Consider the following 20,681-nt stretch of genomic DNA (forward strand, 5'->3'; position numbering starts at 1 on the left):
AGAAAGGGACTCATATCTGAGTATACCCTGCCAAACCTATAGTGGCCAAAAACGATTCAGAAAAGGGGGTGGTGATGAACAGAGTGTCTGAATTAAGCAGACCACTCTTACCCAGTCCAAAGATCAGGGCTTGATCCATCACCGTTGGCTGAGTTTGTCCGCTCTGGCATCCAGAGAACCGGCCAGATGTTGAACCACCAGAGAAATGCCCTGTTGTTCCAGCCAAGTCCAGAGACGCAGGGCCTCTTGACAGAGGGTCCACGACACCACACCCCCGTTTTCCGAAGTACCACATGGTAATGTTGTCTGTGAACACCTGAACTAGCCTTCACTTGATGAACGATAAAAAGGCTTTCAGTGCCAATCGGATCGACCAAAGCTCCAACAGGTTGATATGGAGCCTGGCTTCTGCTGGGAACCAGAGTCTTCTGATCTCCACCTCTCCCAGATGGCTGCCCCTCCCAAGAAGAGTTGGATCTGTCACTACTGTGATATCTGGGTGGGGAAGGGAGGGGTCTGCCTAGGACCCAATGGCGGTTTGTTAGCCACCACTGCAGGTCTTTTGCAGTGCCCTCCGATATCTGAACCAGGTCAGCAAGATTTCCCCGATGCCTGTGGCCATTGGAACTTCAAGTCCCACTGCATTGCCTGCATGTGCCATCTGGCATGGTCCACAAGCAGGATAGAGGAGACCATGAAGCCGAACAGCCTCAGAGTCATTCTCACTGAAATCCTTCAAACTTTAAACAAGCATAATCCTCGCCTTCGGTCCTGACATAGAATGAAAATTTCCTAGCTATCGTAATGGAAAGTTTCAATTCTATTAAGGACACGGAGGCGAGGATGCTGTGTTTAACTACGTCCACCCAAACAGTGGATTCTTCTGTACAGGTGTGTACTACTGTGCATTCCATTGTTGGGTAGCAAACAGTCTTTGTGATAGATTTATATGGCGTCGATATTTATTTTTCAAAGACTTGTATAACCTGTTACAAAGTCGCAAATGTGGAAGTTTACTCTCATCTGTTTTTCTTTTTTTCATTTTTTCAGGATCCGATGGGTCTAAAAAGAACTGAAGGCTATATTATTCGATTTCTGTCACATGAAGAAAGAAGAGGCAGCAACAGGGACGAAGGACTATTAAGTGGGGCCCAACACCATTGATTAGATATTTTTAATGTTGAACTGTTGACTTAATCCCAACCTTTTTTGGTGGAAAATTAAGTCTTTGTTCTGGTTTTTATATGGCTGCTATATTATAAAGTTAAGAAAGTAGAGCATAATCGTCACCTCTGTGTACTTAATAGAATTGAAACTTTCCATTACGATAGCTAGGAAAATTTTCATTCATTAAGGCAACTGCTAGCGGTCAGTATCATGGGCTATGGAAGCCACAGGAATCTTTAAAGTGATAGAATGGTTTATTTTTTTATTTTTTAGCTCTTGTAATGTTAAAGCAGACTGAGCTTACAGGTGCTATAGTATAGTTTGGGACATCTTTTATTTTTAAGCAGACAAAAAAAGTCTGAAAATCTTGCCTTTTGTAGGCGCTGGAGAGTGCTCAGCTGCATTGGATTTGCTGGACTCCTTTGGCTACAGCTGTATTTGGTACAATATAGGATCCTAAAACAAACCTGTGAAGGTAGGCACAAGCATAATGTCTTCACACTGTACAGGGTTTTGCGTTGGTACTGCGCATGATCCAAGAGCAGGGAAGGTATGTACCAGACTGTCTAAAGAATGTTTCCACTGGCCCCATCTTGCAGTGCACAGAGACCAGTTATGCTCTTTTGCTGTTCAAATTCACTGTTAGTGGTCTAGCTAACGTATATCCACTTCACATTAGCAACCGCAATGCTCTTTACGTGGCCAACATCTACAACACCATTCCATTAAATAAAATACAGCTTTTCTAGTTCACAGGGATTACTGGGGCCTCAAGACCTGCAACATTCTACAAGTACGAATACGTCACAAACTCACTAATCGACTGATCTCCTCTTGCCTGTCTGGTGCGGATCTTGCTGTTGCTTTGATCATTGTTGATGTTTGATTGTCTGTCAGCTTCTTGATACATCGTTGACCTGCGACAATGTTACATACCTGCAAGTAGACAACAGAGAATGGTTTTAATGCTTTTTAAACATTAAAATGTTATTCAAATGCTTTTTACATGTCTAACAGCTGCTTGGAAAGCGATAAATCAGAGAGCCTGACAAAGTACAATGAAACCCAGAGGTCTAGTAACTTGCCAAAGAATGGCCAACATGTGAAAAATAACAGACATGTTAATTCTTTTATTAACACGAGTAACTTTTTTTTTCAGCCCCTGCATAGTTATGTATGGATGTACTAACCTGAGGCTTTATGAAAGTACAAGCCCTAGCTCTGTACATGTCTAGGAGAAAGACAGTGTCTTGACACACTCACTCTTCTCTGCTTCTTTCAAACCAGTTTTTATTTTCCCGCCTGTAAGTGAGAGTATATTATGACCAAACTGGGCTTATGGCTTACACTGTATGTATGAATCAATCAATCAGGTGTTTATAGAGCGTGCTGCTCACCCTTGAGGGTATCAAGGCGCTGGGGGGGGAGAGGAATGCAGCTCCGGATCAGTGGTTAGGTCTTGAGGTCCTTACTGAACGTGTGCAGGGTCGGGGAGCGTCTGATGTTCACTCGGAGCTCGTTCCAGGTCTTGGCTGCCATGTAGGAGAAGGCTCTCCCACCTGCTCTGTTTCTGCGGAGGATCACTGCCAGGGGAGGTCGCCGGAGCGGAGGTTCCTCTTGGGAATGTGGAAGGAGACTCTCCCGTTAAGGTATTTGAGTACGATGTTGTGAAGGGACTTGCAGGCGTGGGTAAGGAGTTTGACGGTAACCCTCTTCTCGACGGGGAGCCAGTGGAGGTCTCGTAGGTGTTGGATAATGTGTTTGTGATGCGGAGTCCTGAGGACGAGTCTGGCTGCCGTGTTCTGTGTAGGAGAGTTCTGTTGATTCTAGTGGAGGGCATTGCCATAGTCCAGTCTGCTGGTTATGAGAGCGTGGGTGGCGGTCCTTATGCATTCGGCGGAATCCATTTGAAGGTCTTGCGGAGGGTGCGCAGGCAGATGAAACTGATGGAAGCGACGGCGTTGATCTGGCGGGTCATGGAGAGGGAGGAGTTGAGGATGATTCTGAGGTTTCATGCGTGGTCTGTAGGGGTGGGTGGACTTCCGTTGAAGGAGGGCCACCGGTGTTGTCCCAGGCGGAGGAGGAGGGTCTGAGGATGAGTATCTCGGTTTTCTCTGAGTTGAGCTTCAAGCAGCTGTCCTTCATCCAGGCTTCGACGTCCTTCATTCCTTCCTGGAAGCCGAGTCTGGTGTTTTCGGGATCCCTCATGAGTGAGAAGATGAGCTGGGTGTCGTTGGCGTAGGATACTATGCTGTCTGGCGATGGCGGCAAGGGGGGCCATGGAAATGTTGAAGAGCATGGGACTGAGGGATGATCCTTGGGGTACTCCGCAGTTGATCTCTGTGGGTTCGGAGAGGAAGGAGGGGGTGAGGGAGGGGGGGGGGGGGGGGAGGAGTCTGATCCTCTGGCTTCTGCCAGAGAGAAAAGATTGGATCCACTTCAGGGTGGCTCCTTGTATCCCAGCATCGTGAAATCTGGCTGCGAGCGTGAGATGTGAGCTGTGTCGAAGGCTGTGGAGAGGTCTAGGAGGATGAGGGGTGCCGTGTGTCCCTGGTCGAGTAGCATGCGGATGTCATCAGTGGTGGCAAGGAGTGCGGTCTCAGTGCTGTGGTTGCTGTGGAATCCAGATTGGGAGACGTCTAGGATGAAATTTTCTTCGATAAAGGCGGTCAGCTGAGCGTTTACGCGTCTATCAGTGACTTTGGCCGCGAAGGGGAGGAGAGAGATGGGCCGGTAGTTTTTCAGGTCCGTCCGGTCGGCCGTGGGTTTCTTGAGGAGGAGTAATAACCTCCGCCCACTTCCAGTCATCTGGGAAGGTGCCGGATCTGAAGGAGACGTTAATGGTGGTGGGTGCGATGGCGGAAGCAGCCCTGTGGAAGATGTGCCGTGGGCAGGGGTCCATTGGGGCTCCTGAGTGGGTTTTCTTCATGGTAGCGGTGATGTGTTCGAGTGTGGCAGGGTTCCAGGTCATGATGGTTGACTTATCAGCGGCGGAGGGTAGGGGGGTGGTGTTCGGCGTCAGTTCGCTGAAGTAGTCGTAGAGGGCCTTGATCTTCAGACGCAATTAGGAGCTGAGCTTATTGCAGAGATCCTGGGAAGGTGTGACATCCGTGGCTTCGCTGGGGGGTTTGGTGAAATGCTGTATGATGATGAATGAAAAAGGCTGAAGGCCTAGGATTACATTGGTTGCTATGGTAAGAAAATGTCACTTACATGTAATCCTAGTTCTGAGTCTTAAATGAGGTCATGACCAAAGAATATTCAGGCAGCCTGCAGGAACTCCAGAACACTTCATAACCCAAAACAGCAAAGGTATTTAATAAGATGTGAAAACGTCATTTCCAAAATGCAGACATAAGAAATGCGTTACATACCTGTAACTGCAGTTATCCAGTATTGGTGTCTTTCATAGATTCACATGCCTGAATCATTCCCCGTCCTCGAGACAGGAGTCTCCGGTACATATAAAAGTAATGTCCTATAGAAATATATAGAGAAAAATAGGCCTAAGGGCCTCACCTTAGTAGCTTATCTATGTCCTTTTGTAAAAAGGACCAAACTCCAGAAGGTAGCCAATCAGCTATCACCTCCCTCTAGAACCTTCCTGTCAGGAGCCTCAGTCTCTCAGATTTGCGTACGCACCAAGCTAGGTAGGCGTAATACTGTTAGAGAGATAAGTGAGTCCTTCCAGGGGAGGCGGGAGGGTTGCATGTGAATCTATGAAAGACACCAATACTGGATAACTGCAGTTATAGGTAAGTAACGCATTTCTTATCCATTATTATGGGTGTCTTTCATAGATTCACATGCCTGAATCAGAGTAGCAAGCAATACAATATGCACATTTCTGATAGAACAGCATATACCAGTCTTTAGATAATACATATCATGCAACTGTGAGAAGTTGGCCTGATATAAGATGCTCACTAGTTCTAGTGATCACCTTGTATCAGTCCAAACAACCCTTATGGTGATTGGTTGTAAGTCAACCTTATAGACCAGCTATCCTAATGGTAGCATGGACAAAGCAATCTTAGGCTAAACTCTTTTGGCATGTGAAGCCAGCTTTTTTACCACATATAACCCCTTGAATACCAAATGAAAGGACACCACACAGGTAGTTATGAAAATAAACAAGATATTTATTAACTAGCATACAACTCTGAACTCTTTATGAGATCAGAGGGCTAAGCATATGGCAAGACTCTTAAGAAAAATATGTTAAGTTGCACGAGTTACAATGTTGCCCTAGGGGCGCAACCAGTGGCGGTGCATCCATTAAGGGCCCACAAGCCGCCCGCACACGCAGCTCCCTCGGCATCTTTGAACTTAAGTAAACTCTCAGGTTACTCAAGTTCAAAGACGCCGAGGTTGAACTGACAATCATGTCAGTCAGCATGACGTCGGACCGCCCACCCCTTCAGAGTCTGAAGGGGTGGGCGGTCCACGTCATGTTGACTGACCTGATTGTCCGGCAGCAGACAGCAGCACAAGTGCGCATGAGTTTTCCTCCGCGCCCACTGCATCTCGAGAGGTCGGTCGTGAAGAGTTTTCTTCGACTGCTACAATTTACAACCTTCACAAATATCTTCTTTATGCTCGGGCAAGAGACATAGGTTACAGACTGAATGGAGATCTGTATGGGGATATTTGGAATGGTGCTGCAGACAGAAACGGAACGGAGTGCGGCCCATCAGCAGCTCATTTACTTAGTGAGCTGACCGAGTGGAAACAATGGAGTTGGGCTGAGAAGTTATTTTTCGATCCCGACCCGTCGAAGATATTCGAGACGTAGTATAAACTACTCAATAGAAGCAATACCGTCGAATGTAGTTAACTAGCTAACAGAACGGAAACCGAAATGACGATCTCGAACCGGAGCGAGAGGGAGTACTTCCGAAACTGTTGGCAGGAAAAAAAGATCTAAAGATGGAATCGATGCCAGTGCACATTGTTACCAAATGGAGGAGTCACATTGCCTTGTGACTTGAAAAGAATTAGTCAAGGAAAAAAACAACCTGTATACATCCGAATCCAACACTAGATGGGGCTCATGCAAAGAATATGTATCTACAGCCACACATGCCTTGAACCAAATGTTACATGGAATGTATTGTCTGGTATGGTAATGTGATTTTTCCTAACATTAAAAAACACCCCAAAATAAAAATGTTATGCAAAAAACAAAAGAAAAAAAAGAAATTCACTGAAAAAAAGGTTATAGTGACATTAGATATGGTAAGAAGACCTTACCTTACATTAAAACAGACCCTAGAAATGATCTTTAAAACATCAAAAGGTTAAAGTAACTTTATTGTTAGCTGATGAAATGAGTTGAAAACGAATGCTTAAAAACTTCAAAAACACTCAAATTCACCAGTTCTAGTTCAGTGAGGTAACTATATTTGCGCCTCCACCATGCACTGCTTAGGACTTCACGTATTACATCACTCATGACACGTTAAAAGGACAACAGTAGGGACATCACTGATGGAATCTTGAATGACATCCCTGAGGACAAGGAGGTAATGGAAGGGTAACCACAGGACCAGGCCACATGGCCATGCGCAGCAGGGTTGGCCACATGCGGAGGGTGAAGCCCAGGGTCTGGCCATAGGGTAAGCCCATCAACCAACTCCTATTTTATGTTGGATACAGGGTCTGGTTTGGTCAGCAAATCAGGATTGACTAGTCCCCTTTAAAGAGGCCAGTCACAGCATATCAGGTCACTAATCCAGCTATATCTATTTCTTTAACCCCTTTATGACCACCCGAGCATCTTTTTAAATGCGAATTTCTCAAAAACTGATGAATGTATTTGCAGCAAATCGCAGGCTTTCTGGGTAAAGTTCTAACTTTTGGGTAATTCTGCAAGAAACATTTCCTAAAGGAATAAACAAGGGAAATCAAAGTATTGCCCCTCCCCTTTTTCTGGCCCTCCACTTGATGGATCACCCTGAAACTTTCCAGGAAGGAGCTGAGGTGGATGAACTTTTATTTTCAACAGAACTATGTAGATTTATCAAATGACAGCAAATTTATTAGCAAAAAAAACATTCTTCCTATGGAAACTCTGACCTGACTATAAATACACAGTAGTGACTGACATGGATACACCTAAGATTATGTCACTTAAAACCATTTAAAATGTTACTTACCTGAGTGCTACAGTACCATATTGTAAACCTATGGAAAAAACCTATTGGTACTTGCCTGCATAGTAATGACTTGCGTGGTACTTACCTGGGTGGTAATCACCACAATGTGAAGGCTGCATCCTACTCACACATCTCTCCAGGCGGGTCACATGAACTCTGATTAAGTAGCTCTGCCTCCAGGCATGATTCTGGAGGGTCCGGAAGATTGAATGCAGGGCTTGCTCCTCCCATTGTGAGAGGAGGTCTGTCCTGAGCAGAAGTGGAAAAGGAGGGCACACATACCATGCAGTTTGTGACCAGTCCATAGGATTATATTTGCATGTCCTGACTCTACCTTCTCAGTACCCAAGGAATCACAGGAATGGGAACAAACGGAAAAGATGGCAAAGGTGGACTGAACCACCTCCAGGTGATGGCGCCAATGGTAAAAGGCAAGATGGTACTGACTGAGATCACCACCTCCCATGTACAGAAAGCCCACAAGGTAGTTCACAACCTGCCAGGCATCATGAGCCTAAGACCAATACTTCAGTGCCTCCAGTTACAGAAAAAGCTAGCAAGCCCACATCACCTTGCTTGTCATCATACCTCATCACAGTTGTGTTGTGCGTCAGAGCCTGAAATGACTGACCACCGATGGAAGGCAGGAACACCTTGAGGGCAAGAACGCCCAAAGTTTTTTCAGGTTGATGTGCCACTTCTACTTTGTGGGAGATGAAAAGACTCTCTCATTCATTGAGGTGGCCACCCCAACAGAGTGAGGAGGGGGACAAAAGGATTTCCCACAGTTAAGGTGATCAATCGTCAGAAACTATCAAGGTCTCGAGAAGATTCAGGAAAATTCAGAATGCTGCCCGTCAGAACACCCCCAGATCTTGGCTCCCTGAAAAAGGAGCCACCCCTGGAGTATACGCTTGTACCACTTGACCTGGTGACCAGCAACATGCAACAGGCAAGCAGAGCCACAAGGTGGAGTAATGCCAGGGCAAGAGGAAGGGCCCCCCATCCTTCCAACATCCGGACCATAGCCTGAATGCACTGAACCCGCTGTGGAAGAGTGAAGACCTTGAGCAGAAAAGTGTCCAATAATCCTGATGAAGAGAAGACACTGGAAGGGTTGGAGGTGACACCTGAGGAGGCTGACCGAAAACCTCAGATCTAAAAGCCAAGTGAACCCACCTTTACTAACTAGCCATCAGGGTACATGAACACTGAGATTGCAACCTAGGAGGATTAGCCACAATCCCCAACATTACTTTCACGAAGACTCAATGAGCTAAAATTGGCTCCTAACAAAGGACAGCAAATTGGTATTGGGTGAAGCAAAGGGCAGGCAACTTCTGTGTGGCTTCAGGGATGGCATTCGAAAATATGTGCTCAGTAAGTTGAGGGACACCCCCAGTCTTTCAGCTCTGAAACCAAAAGATTATACGCAAAGGAAACCACCTGAACTACATCATGGAGAAGTAGGCATTCATAATGCCATAGTCTAGAATAGATCAGAGGCCACTGTCTGCCTTAAAAACAACAAAATAATGAAAGCAGCAGCCCATCTTGCTATCTGGAACAACTCCATAGCCCCTTGCTTATTAGAGAGAGAACCTCCTTCTGCAGAATGCAAGCATGGGATTTTGAGTTGATAGAGGGAAAAATGAGGAGGGCACAGGCACCTCCTGGAAATAAATGACATAATTTTATTCGAAAATCTGAAAGACAACCATCTGTGGTGATGGATGGGGCGTGGTAAATGAAAGGACACCCTCTACCCTAAAACTTCATGTGTTTCCCCAAAGGTGTGGAAAATTTATTTTGCAGAAGATGCCTGGTAAGAGGAGGAAATTGACTTTTTCTGTAGCATGTGATGCCCTTTGGAATTGCGGTGTCCTTCTAACACTACTCGTTGGTCTGTTATATAGGCTGCACAGCCAAAAAGGAAGGCCCCTGCAATACCTCAAGAACTGTGGTACCGTTGGTGAAAATGGACGGCATAGCAAGTCAAATTCAACTACCAAGTGATAGCGCAACCTTGTCTGAAGCACTCCACTGAAGAAACAGACTTCTCACTAAAGAAGCTAGCCCATCAAAAAACTGTGAAAACCATCTAGGCATGGCAGCAGATGGCTACAGAAGAGCAGATGGATCACACGGGTGAATCCATTTTGTCCAGATGAGAATGGCAGATCTGTCTGACTGTATTTCAAACATCATGCACAACCTCTGCAAAATGGTGATAAAGGTGGGAAGAGAGGTTTGGAACAACCAATTGCACCACTACTCATAAAGCATGAGAGTAACAGGCCAGATGGCAAGTTGTGTTAATAGATCAAGGGGCAAGGCTCCGTAAATAGAAAACATTCTTCTACACTGCCTCAAACCTCTTTGACTATGAATCTATCACCTTAGCTGCTTTGGAACGTCCAGCTCCAGTGCTGAACGTTCCATTGCGCAGGTGCAGTTGGAACGTCCAACGGCTGACAGCAGCACTCCCGAGGTAGTGGTGCCGTCGGCCGCTGGACGGGCGCAGCGCTTAAGGGGCTATAGGAGCAGAGGGAAAAGAGTCACGGTTGTGTATTGCAGAAAAAAAATCCTAACCAACAAGACTCCCCCAAGAAGGGTGAGACACCAGATGATATCAACAGCAACTTGGTGGTTAACCACGAGTGCAAACACTGGTTTGCTACCAATAATTAATTGAAGGGGAACAATACCTCCATGCCAGAGTGTCAAAAATGTATGGTTTTGTGAGGGGCTCAGCCTTGTTCTTCCACAGGCCAAGGGCAGTAATAAATGAGGCAACCTTCCTGTAAGGAAGGTCCAGAAGGACACTCCAAATCCATTTCAGGAGACGTATAAAAGCTATTGTGTGGTAGCTCACATCATCACTGAAGGGACTTGGAATACTATAATGTCTTCTGGTATGTCATAACCAAGGTGATAGAATGTGTTAAAATTGGAGTGTACAGGGGCAGTTAAGCTGGAGGGCAGTTGGAGGATGGCTGGAATCTTCTTGAAGGAATAAAGTATCCTGTTTTGGTAACACTAAATTCTTCTGTTTCTCCTACATGTAACCATCTACTTGGATTGCCACACATTGCTATGTGGCAGAGCTAAATAGGCACCACTATCCATGCCATGGAGGAAGAAGATTGCCTGCCTTGCTTATGTCTTCATAGTCAAGATAAACAATGTTGGACACCTAAGTGGGAACTGAATCAGAGGCAAAAAACCCTCACGATTGCCATAAAACTCATCAATAGACTTAAAAGGAAACTACTGCAACAGCTGATAAGCTCTTTGTTGACTTCTGACTATGATTGCCTTTGTGTTAAAACAAAAATATGCTACTTTCTATAACAGATCTTAAGTTGGTGTCGGTGGCATCAAAGACAGTGCTAAAATTGACGAGCCACAATCAGGGTGAAACTTGTCTTGGGTTGCTTGTATTCTGGTTCAGGGAGGACCTGGAATGTTAGTTCGGATGGATTGTTACTAATGAAGCAGGGTCATGACTGATTAGCATATGACTGGGTCCCAGTTGAGATTGCATGGTGGACAAAAGAACAATGGATTGGAATGCTAGCCTGGGCGATTGCCAGTGGTTAGACGTATTGCAAGCATTCCTTTCATCATCTTTTGTGAGTTTGATGCTTTACCCTAAGTGCTGATGGTATGCCCAGATGTGAGCTCTATGCTCATCACTGTGCCACTGGAACCATGCTACACCCAACAGATGAGCCCCATCTAGGGCGAACCAGTCTTGGGTTGGTTTTGTTGCGGATCAGGGATGGACTATTCCTACTGGACCGGGGTCAAGACTGATTTACATATGGCTGGGTCAAACCTGAAGTGGCATAGTGGGCAAAAGAATGATGCGTTGAAATGATGCACAAGCGATTGCCAGTGGTTAGGCTTATTGCAAGCATTCCTCCCATCACCTTATGTGCGTTTGATGCACCGACGAGATGGAACTCACTCCTTTTTATGGCTGTCAAACTAGGAAGTCCTGAAGAAGACCCTGTTGACAGAAGGGGGCCTCTTCACAGAACCCTTCATAAAACAATTGGGGTTGCTACATTTTTTCCCTCGACAAAACCCAGCAATCAAAGAATAAGGTATTTGACCAGAATGTTTTTGGTGGGTAGCGGCAGGGGGTGCTCCACTGACTGGCCGTTTTTCCCAGTCTCTCTAGGAAGTAAAGACACAAAAAAAAGCTATCCTGGGGCAGTACCCGAAAACATTTGGCTTCTTCCCCACGCCTGGAATGGAGGCTGAGCTTATTCCTCCACAAGTGCCAACACATAACGGGATGCTTGGATACCACAAATGATCAGAGGTTTTCATAAAGAGTAAAGTGGAATCCTCTTTCAATGCAAAAGACCCAGACTCTTTGTATTTTCAGGGGAGGAAACGTCCCTCATTGACAAGGAAGTAGAGGGTTTTTTTCTAAAAAGGATTGATAGTTCACTTAACCTTCCTTCCAAAAGGATTAGCGAGCAAACTCTTGCACAGAAAAAAAGAAGGTTGGTCATTAAACTTCAGGAATTCAACAAGTGGTTGGTGTACTGCCTCTCTAAAATGGAGGCGATTCATCTTTTCAGAGTCATTCTACTGTCAAATGATTGGAGACTGAATCAGAAGGATAATCATTTGATGCTCCAGATCTTCGCACTACAATCGCCATTACTACAATTCTTCTGGAGGCCACAGATTTACAGATCTGTGGCACTTCCCTTCAGTCTGTCCTTGGCTTCAAGGTGGTTCACCAAGGTGTTGAAACCAGCCATAAAGCCTCTGCAATCCAAATACTTTTATTGTCTATCTGGGCTACATCCTCTCAATGAATTAGTGCCTCCTGAAGATGTACAACATAATATTAGTACAATATATATCAAACAAAGCTGAAGGGTTGAGGCAAGAAAGAACCACACCTGCCAACAATAGTATAATGGGAAAGGTATAAGATATTTTCAGCGGTGCAATGAACCAAGGAGTACAACCCCTCTCCACTCCAAAATATAAAAGAACAAATGATGGTCTAGCACTTAATGGTTGGACGCTTGAGTTCAATAACTAAGTTGACAAACAGTCTTTATATACACATATAAGAACTTCCAATGTAGAGATTTTCGTGTCCTTTATTAAATATCTTCTCACATAGAAATACATCAATCAGATAAAATCCAATAGCCGACCCGTTTTGTCGATAAAGGACTTCTTCAGGGCTACAGAAAAACATATACAACACATGAACCAACATGCTTAAAATATGTACATATACATTAAAACAAATCACATTTACACTCTACTAGACATTACATGGATATTTACAGTACTGGAGAAAAGCTCCCAGCAGAACACCATTTCAGTATGTATATAAATTCAGCAGTGTACACTGTAACTATTAATTTGTAATATACGATGTAGCGGTGGTTGGGGTGTATAAAACTTTTTTTCAATGAAGATGTCAGGGAACATACCTCTGACGAGTATGTGGGACTTGCCAAATCCATAATATCTTTTGGCACAGTTTATATCCCAAGGATAATCTAGTTATGGAGTATGTACATCTTGAAAGAGCAAGGGTTACATATTTTCTATTATAGACTCATATCCTTATAACTCTGCTCACGGTTATAATGTATAGAATGGGAGTGAAGGAGTCCTATGTGGACGAAATGCGTAGGCTACTGGATTTTATCTGATTGACGTATTTCTATGTGAGAAGATATTTAATAAAGGACAAATGAAGAAAGAAAATCTCTACATTGGAAGTTCTTATATGCGTATATAAAGACTGTGAACTCAAGCGTCCAACCATTGAGTGCTGATCCATCATTTGTTCTTCGGTACAATATATCAATTGTCTAGGAGGGACAAGGTCCAGAGGTCTGGTGAAATAAATGAAAGATTTTTAGGACATCTATCTAGCCAGACAAATATCATCATCTGGGCAGTAACGTCAGGGAGAACATTAGGAGAAATAAAGATTCTGTCCAAAGCGTGGAAGTAGTTTGGGAGGCATTCAAGGTGACAATGAGGGGTTATTGTATAGCTAAGGGAGCGGGAGTGCTTAAGGATATACGGGCTACGTTACGAACGCTGGAAATCAACCTCAAAAATTTGGAAACAAATATTGCAGAGGACTCGGAGGGGCCTGCACAGGCTTCCTTCAGAGAGAAACTCACCCTATATATGGAGGAGGCACAAAGGGAGGCGAGGTTTAAAGGTAAATACTGGGTGGCCAGGAATTATGGGGAAGGTGACAGACCTGGTAAGAAGGTGAAGCGACCTCAATGCTCCACATACATAACTGAGGTGAGAGATTTGAATGGGGAAGTGTACCGGGACACGGCCGCTATACTCAATGCATTTCTGGGGCATTACAGCACACTTTATACCACGACGGGGCAGGAAGGCCTGGATTTGGATGGGTTTCTTCGAGATGTGGCGTTGGGCTGGCTTAGTGACGGAGGGAGAGCATTTTTATGTGCTCCCTTTGAACTGGATGAGGTAAGGGAGGCCATAATGGGTATGCAATCAGGCAAGGCAACGGGCACTGACGGGATTCCAATTGAATTCTATAAAATGTACATTGATGTTATGGCACCTGTGCTCAGGGAAGTATATGAGGCTGCACTTGAAGTGGGATATTTACCTCCTACTATGAGGGAAGCCCTCATACTGTCATTGCTGAAGCCGGGTAAGGCACCTGAACTTTGCGATTTATACAGATCGCTATCGCTTCTTAATAGTGATGCTAAAATATTAGCCAATCTTCTTGCAACAAGATTAAGCCTGCTGATGGAAAACCTGATTTTGCCAGACAAGTCAGGCTTGGTGCCTGGGAGATCCAACTCTGAGAACGCTCTTTGCTATATTAAACACTGTCTCACCGGAACTCCTTATGACTGCGATATTTCTGGATGCCACTAAGACGTTTGACTCCGTAGAGTGGAGCTACCTTTTTCGTGTAATGAAGAGAATGGTGTTCCCGCCGCTGTTTTTGTCATGGATTAGGCTGCTGCATGCCAAGCCAGTAGCAAAGATCCTTGTTAATGGTCACACTTCGCAAACATTCAACATAACGAGGGGTACAATGCAGGGGTGTCCGCTGATCCCTCTCCTATTTGCGCTTGCTGTTGAACCCCTGGCAGCAAAATTGCGACAATCGCATAATGATAAAGCCCTACAGTGTTACCAGCGCCAAATGCTTGTGTCCCTTTATGCAGATGACATTACTTTGTATGTCCGAGACCCACAACACAATTTGAACCCGATACTGCGTGAATTTATAGTCTTTGGGAGACTAACTGGGGTCCAGATTAATTGGAAGAAGTCTAGAATCTTCCCGCTCACTGAAGCCACTGGATGCTTCTCGATGGACCACCCGTTGGAATGGTGTGCAGATGATTTGAAATACCTAGGGATTAGAATTACAAGGGACAGGGAAGAACTGCTGAGAATAAATTATGGGACGCCCATGACGCGGATAGCAGATAATATATCACGGTGGGTGGCCTTGCCGTTGTCCATGGCTGGACGTGCGTCCTTGATAAAAATGGTGATACTCCCCCAACTCTTGTACCTTTTTTTGAATATCCCCTACTACCCGGGTGCGCATTTCTTCAAAACGCTCAGGTCAGAGCTGATAAGACTCGTATGGGGAGGTAAAGAGCCGAGACTACAGTGGGAGGTGCTGATACAACCCTACTCAAAAGGGGGGTTCGGAATACCGGACTTGGAGCTATATTTTGCTGCAGCAAAGGCCCAATTTGCGAGGTTCTGGATAAAGCAGCCGCAATACATGCCGCAGGTAGCGGTGGAACACATCCTGTCCCTCTTGAGGGAGCGCTATATCTAACGGTGGGTGCTGGAGAGAGGCAGCCCAATGCACTTACGTGCACGCGCACAGCTTAGCAGCGTATAGGACGTACACTCGGGGTGCCTTTGTTATAATCACCTTTATTGCCCCCGTCTTACCACTCTAACATGCCGCTGTTACAGGAGGAAGTGTTTCATACCTTTAAGCGCAAAGCCAGCATCGCTACCTGGGGGGCATGTATTATGAGAACAAGTTCCGTACTATTGATCATATGTTTCCCTTCGGGTCAGAAAACGCCTCTTGATTTGTTTTATACATTAGGTTACGACAGGGCGTGTGTTCACTAATGCCTGAGTTCCCGGAGGAGCCGAGAGTGCTGACTTCCCCTCAGCTCATACTGGAAAAGGCCACGCCAAAGAAACTAGTCTCTCAGATATACACTTTAGCGCACACACAAAAGGAGTACCCAGACACGCATTCACGCAAACGATGGGGGGAGGAACTGGGGGTCGCCCTGACGGATGAACAATTGGAGGCATGCTGTTCGTAGACAGAGCGAGTGTCAGCAAGCAGTAGACTCCGGATTATACACAGCAAGTTTTTGCATAGGCTAAGATGTGCAGATTTAAACTTAGGGCAGACGATAGATGTGACAGATGCCACGCTGAGGGTGCAGACTTTTTACACTTGGCTTGGAACTGCCCGAGTATCATGGAATACTGGAGCCAAGTGTTCCGTGCACTGCAAATAATGATAGATACCCCTGTGAATCCGGATCCTTTGCTGGCCCTACTTGGGTTTGTTAAACCCCCACGGGCAGAACATCGAAAATTTGTTGCCATGGCACTTCTAATGGCCAACAGGAGAGTGGCCTGTAGGTGGGGTAGGGGACAGGCGCCTAAATTTAAGACATTGCTGGAGGACCTGATAACCTGCCAGGAGACACTTGCTACCTATGCAGAGTTGATGCCCGTGTCTTCCAGACCCACTGATATATGGGAACCTTTGACTTGCTATTTGATATCCCATCCGAGAGAATAGACTTTGCATGGTGTGATATAGTACATGGTAGACGAAACTGGGTGTGGTCTGGAAGGGCCTGACACGTGCAAATAAATAATATGTTTCATGATAGTGTATACCCTGGGGCAAGAGGTTTGAGAAGGTGACCATACTGTATTATGTGATCGGAAAAATGTAGCGGTAGCTACGTATTGGTGCACTCTTGGAATGCAAGAATGATGGAAAGGATATATGTGATATCTAAGGACAGATGACCTGGCACACAGTGATGATGTATGGTATATGCCATGTGTAGATAGATGCCTGCAATATAAGTATTGTACCTATGTACCTAAAACAGACCTGTAACAAACTGTATGTTGAGAATGTATGTTTATGACACCTGAAAATATTAAGCAAACACAAAGCGTCCAAGGGTCAGAAAGAAACCTTGTACTAAATTATGACGAAAACCAACAAAGAGGGTTCTATGTAAGAGAGTGCTACCTCTAGAACCCTACAGGTATTGAAGGATACCCATCAGTAGTTGTCCTGTACCGCCCTATTAATCATTTGGGCTTCCTCATACCGTCTATCTCGAATGTTAACCCATAGGGACCAGATGTATATATCCCGTAAGTTGGCGAAATCACGATGGAATGAGACCAGGATGTAAATCTTACAGCTACTGAAATGCAGTGCAGCAAAGATAGTGAAAAAAGTATATCTAATGTGTAATTAAAACTGGAGAAAATGAGAGAAAAAAAGATTTAATTGTGTCTCTCATTTGTCCAAATGTTAAAAACAGTGCAAAAATAGCAGTACGAGCAAATATCTGCTATATCTAATATGTGGTCAACATGTTTCAGCAGACTGGTGAACACTAGTGTCCTCTGCCTTCATCAGGACCTATAGAAAGGTCTTTAAGCAACTGCAAATTAAGTGAATACATCAAAAATAAATCAAAAACCATACCACCTGAACTTCTAGGTAGGGTTATTTCCACCTCCTGGCGTAGAAACTTTTCTGGAGAGGGATATACGTCATAAGGAAGAACAAAAGAAAGAAAACAAGATACACAAAGACAAATCATCGGTATCAAATAAAACACAGTTCTGTCTATTACATTATTAATGTCGTGTACCCAACAGTGCAATACCCTGAATATGACTCACAGGGTACCTCATACCTCTTACCTAATGTGCAGAAGGGATTTGCCTCACCTCACCTGGCTGCGGCTCAGGCGAATGGAGGACCGCTCTGGAAAGGCAGAAAGGGTGTATGAACTTAAGAAATGTCTTTACATCCTCATTCTTTGCCTTGTCTGTGCATGTTTAAAAAGAAAGTAACCGTTCCTTTAAACCGGATCATTTAAGTTTACCTGGTCATAACAATCCAATGTCATGTATCTTATGTGTCCATTCAACCTGCTTGGCTGAGAACTGCCTGCTGGTTGTCGATGCTATATGAAGCGCATATTTGTACAAGGCTGACCATATCAGGGTGATATTAAAGGAATATGCTGCTTACCAGTATGCATCTGTTCTTGGCATGTAGGGCTGCTGTCATTCATATCTTGTGCATAGATCGCCGCCTAGTGTTGGGTCCGGATGATTGCACTTGTTGTCTTGGAAGAGTCTTCGAAGTATCACGAGATGGGTGACTCCTCCCCTGGACTACAGTGCGCATGGGCATCTTCTCCATCCTCAGATTGTTTTTCGCCATTGTGGCAAAGATGGAGATAGTGAAGTAAGAGATGGCCATGCCAGAGATAATGCTGCATCAGCCACAGGCACCGGGGAGGAGGGCGGGCGATATGAATGTCAGCAGCCCTACATGCCAAGAACAGATGCATACTGGTAAGTAGCATATTCCGTTCGAGGCATGTGGGCTGCTGAATTCATATCTTGTGCATAGACTGTATAGCAGTATCTCCTCTAGCGGTGGCGACCTGTGCCAACTGCAGCAGTTTGAAAAAGAGTTTTGAGGACAGCCTGTCCTACAGCAGCTTGCTGTTTTGTTTGCACATCTACACAGTAGTGTTTTGTGAAAGTGTGTATGGTGGTCCATGTGGCTGCCTTACAGATATCTTCAAGAGGAATATTTCCTAGGAAAGCCATGGATGCCCCCATTTTCCTTGTGGAGTGTGCTCTTGGGGGGACGGTTAAAGTGTGTTTTGCCTTTTGATAGCATATTTGAATGCATTTAACTGTCCATCTGGCTATTCCTGATTTTGAAATTGGATTCCCTTTGTGTAGTGGTCCAAAGTCAACAAACAGTTATTTTGTTTTCCTAAAGGATTTAGTTCTGTCTATATAATAAAGTAGAGCTCTCTTTACATCTAGTGTGTGCAGGGCTCTCTCAGCGACTGACTGTGGATTTTGAAAGAACCCTGGCAGTTCTATTGATTGATTGATATGGAAATTGGATGCAACCTTAGGCATGAATTTAGGGTTTGTTCGAAGACCCACCCTGTTGGCATGTACCTGCATGAAAGGTTCTTGAATTGTTAGCGCTTGTAATTCACTCACTCTTCTGAGTGAGGTGATGGCCACCAAGAATGTAACTTTCCACGTTAGGAATTGTAGTTCGCATGAATGTAAAGGTTAGAAAGGAGGGCCCATGAGTCTGGTAAGTACTATATTGAGATTCCAGACTGGGGAAGGGGGGTGCCTAGGAGGAATCACCCTTTTCAAACCCTCCATGAAGGCTTTGATTGCTGGTATTCTAAACAGGGAAAGGTGTTGCCAGTTTTGAAGGTATGCTGCTATGGCAGTGAGGTGTAGTCATATTGAAGAGTATGCTAAGTTACATCTTTGTAGATGCAGCAGGTAACATATAATGTTTTGTATTGAAGCGTCTATGGGGTTGATTTGATTATTGTTGCAGTAAATAACAAATCTCTTCCATTTAGCTGCATAGCACGCTCGTGTGGTTGGTCTTCTTGCCTCCCTAATGATCATGCAATCTGGGGGCAAGTTAAGGTATCCAAACTCTAAGACCTCAGGAGCTAGATCGCTAGGTTCATTTGATTGGGATCTGAGTGTCTGATTTCTCCATGGTTCTCAGTTAGAAGATGAGGTGCAAGGCGCAGTCTTTGATGGGGAACTACTGAGAGTTCCAGGAACGTTGTGTACCATGGTTGTCTCGCCCATGTGGGAGCAACTAGGATTAGTGTGAGGGAGTGTTGCCGCAGTTTGTGTGCCACCTGCGGGATCAGAGGTGCTGGGGGAAAAGCGTACGCAAATCTGCCTGACCAGTTCATCCATATCGCATTGCCCTGTGACAATGGATGTGGGAACCTGGCGGCAAAGTATTGGCATTTCGAGTTTTCTTTTGTGGCGAACAGGTCTATTTCTGGGTAACCCCACTCCTCGAAGAATGGCTGGAGAACGTGGGGGTGAATCTTCCATTTGTGTAGTTGTTGGCTGTGCCTGCTAAGCAGGTCGGCAACCTGATTGTCTTTCCCTGGAAGGGGTTCTGCTAGGAGAAAAATGTTTTTGGGAATCCCCCACTTCCATATGCTTTGTGCCAGATGGGACAGCTGTGGAGAGTGCGTTCCTCCCTGTTTCTGGATATAGTACATCGCGGTCATGTTGTCCGTGCGGATCAACACCGTCTTGCTGTACAAGTATTTCTGAAATGCTTTTAGGGCTAGGAATATTGCTAGCAATTCCAGTTGGTTGATATGCAGCCTTTTCTGTTTGTTTGTCCAGAGCCCTTGTACTGTGTTTTGAAGGAGATGGGCTCCCCAGCCTGTCAGTGATGCGTCCGCTGTTAGTACTAGTTGTGGAACCGGCTCTTGGAACAGTCGCCCCTTGGAAAGGTTTTGTGGGTTCCACCACTGCAGAGAGTTGTGAGTGCGACTGTCTACCAACACTAGGTCTTTTAGTTGTCCTTGAGCCTGGTTCCATTGCCGTGCTAGGCATTCCTGTAATGGGCGCATCTGAAGTCTGGCATGTGGGACAATGAATATGCAGGAGGCCATCATGCCTATGAGCTGAATGAAGACTTGAGCTGGCAAAGAGTGTTTTGGCAGGAATTTGCAAATGAGTGTCTGCATACTGGCTATCCTCGCTGAGTTTGGATATGCCTTTGCCACTGAGGTGTTTATGGTGGCTCCCAGGTACTGCTGTGTATGGGACGGTTGCAGATGTGATTTTGTGTAGTTGATTGAGAAGCCTAAGCTGTGTAGCAACTGAATTGTCTGAGACGTGTGTGCTGCACATTGTTGGTACGATTTTGCTTGTATTAGCCAATCGTCCAGGTAAGGGTACACATGGACGTGCTGCCTCATGAGATGTGCTGCCACTGTCGCTAAGCATTTTGAATTGGTAGTGGTGACCTTTTATTGGGAACCTGAGGTATTTTCTGTGGCAGGATGGATGGGTATGTGGAAATACGCATCTTTGAGGTCCAGTGTTCCTAGGAAATCTCCTTGTTGTAGCAACGGGAGCACTTGTTGTAGTGTTATCATATGAAAGTGCTCCGACAGTATGTATTGATTTAGGGGTCTGAGGTCCAATATTGGT

The 20,681-nt window shown here is 45.1% G+C and overlaps 1 protein-coding gene across 1 annotated transcript in view; it reads right to left on the reverse strand.

The window, feature by feature from the left end:
• The window catches only part of LOC147731455 (protein argonaute-3), a 1,378,491-nt gene that overhangs the window by 651,128 nt on the left and 706,682 nt on the right, over nt 1-20,681 (reverse strand). Inside the window, exon 9 of the mRNA XM_086956497.1 lies at nt 1,984-2,103. Coding sequence (XP_086812623.1) covers nt 1,984-2,103 — 120 coding nt within the window. The remainder of the gene's footprint in view (nt 1-1,983; nt 2,104-20,681) is intronic.

The sequence above is a fragment of the Lissotriton vulgaris genome, chromosome 2_1 (assembly GCF_964263255.1).
Source record: "Lissotriton vulgaris chromosome 2_1, aLisVul1.2, whole genome shotgun sequence".
Taxonomy (NCBI): domain Eukaryota; kingdom Metazoa; phylum Chordata; class Amphibia; order Caudata; family Salamandridae; genus Lissotriton; species Lissotriton vulgaris.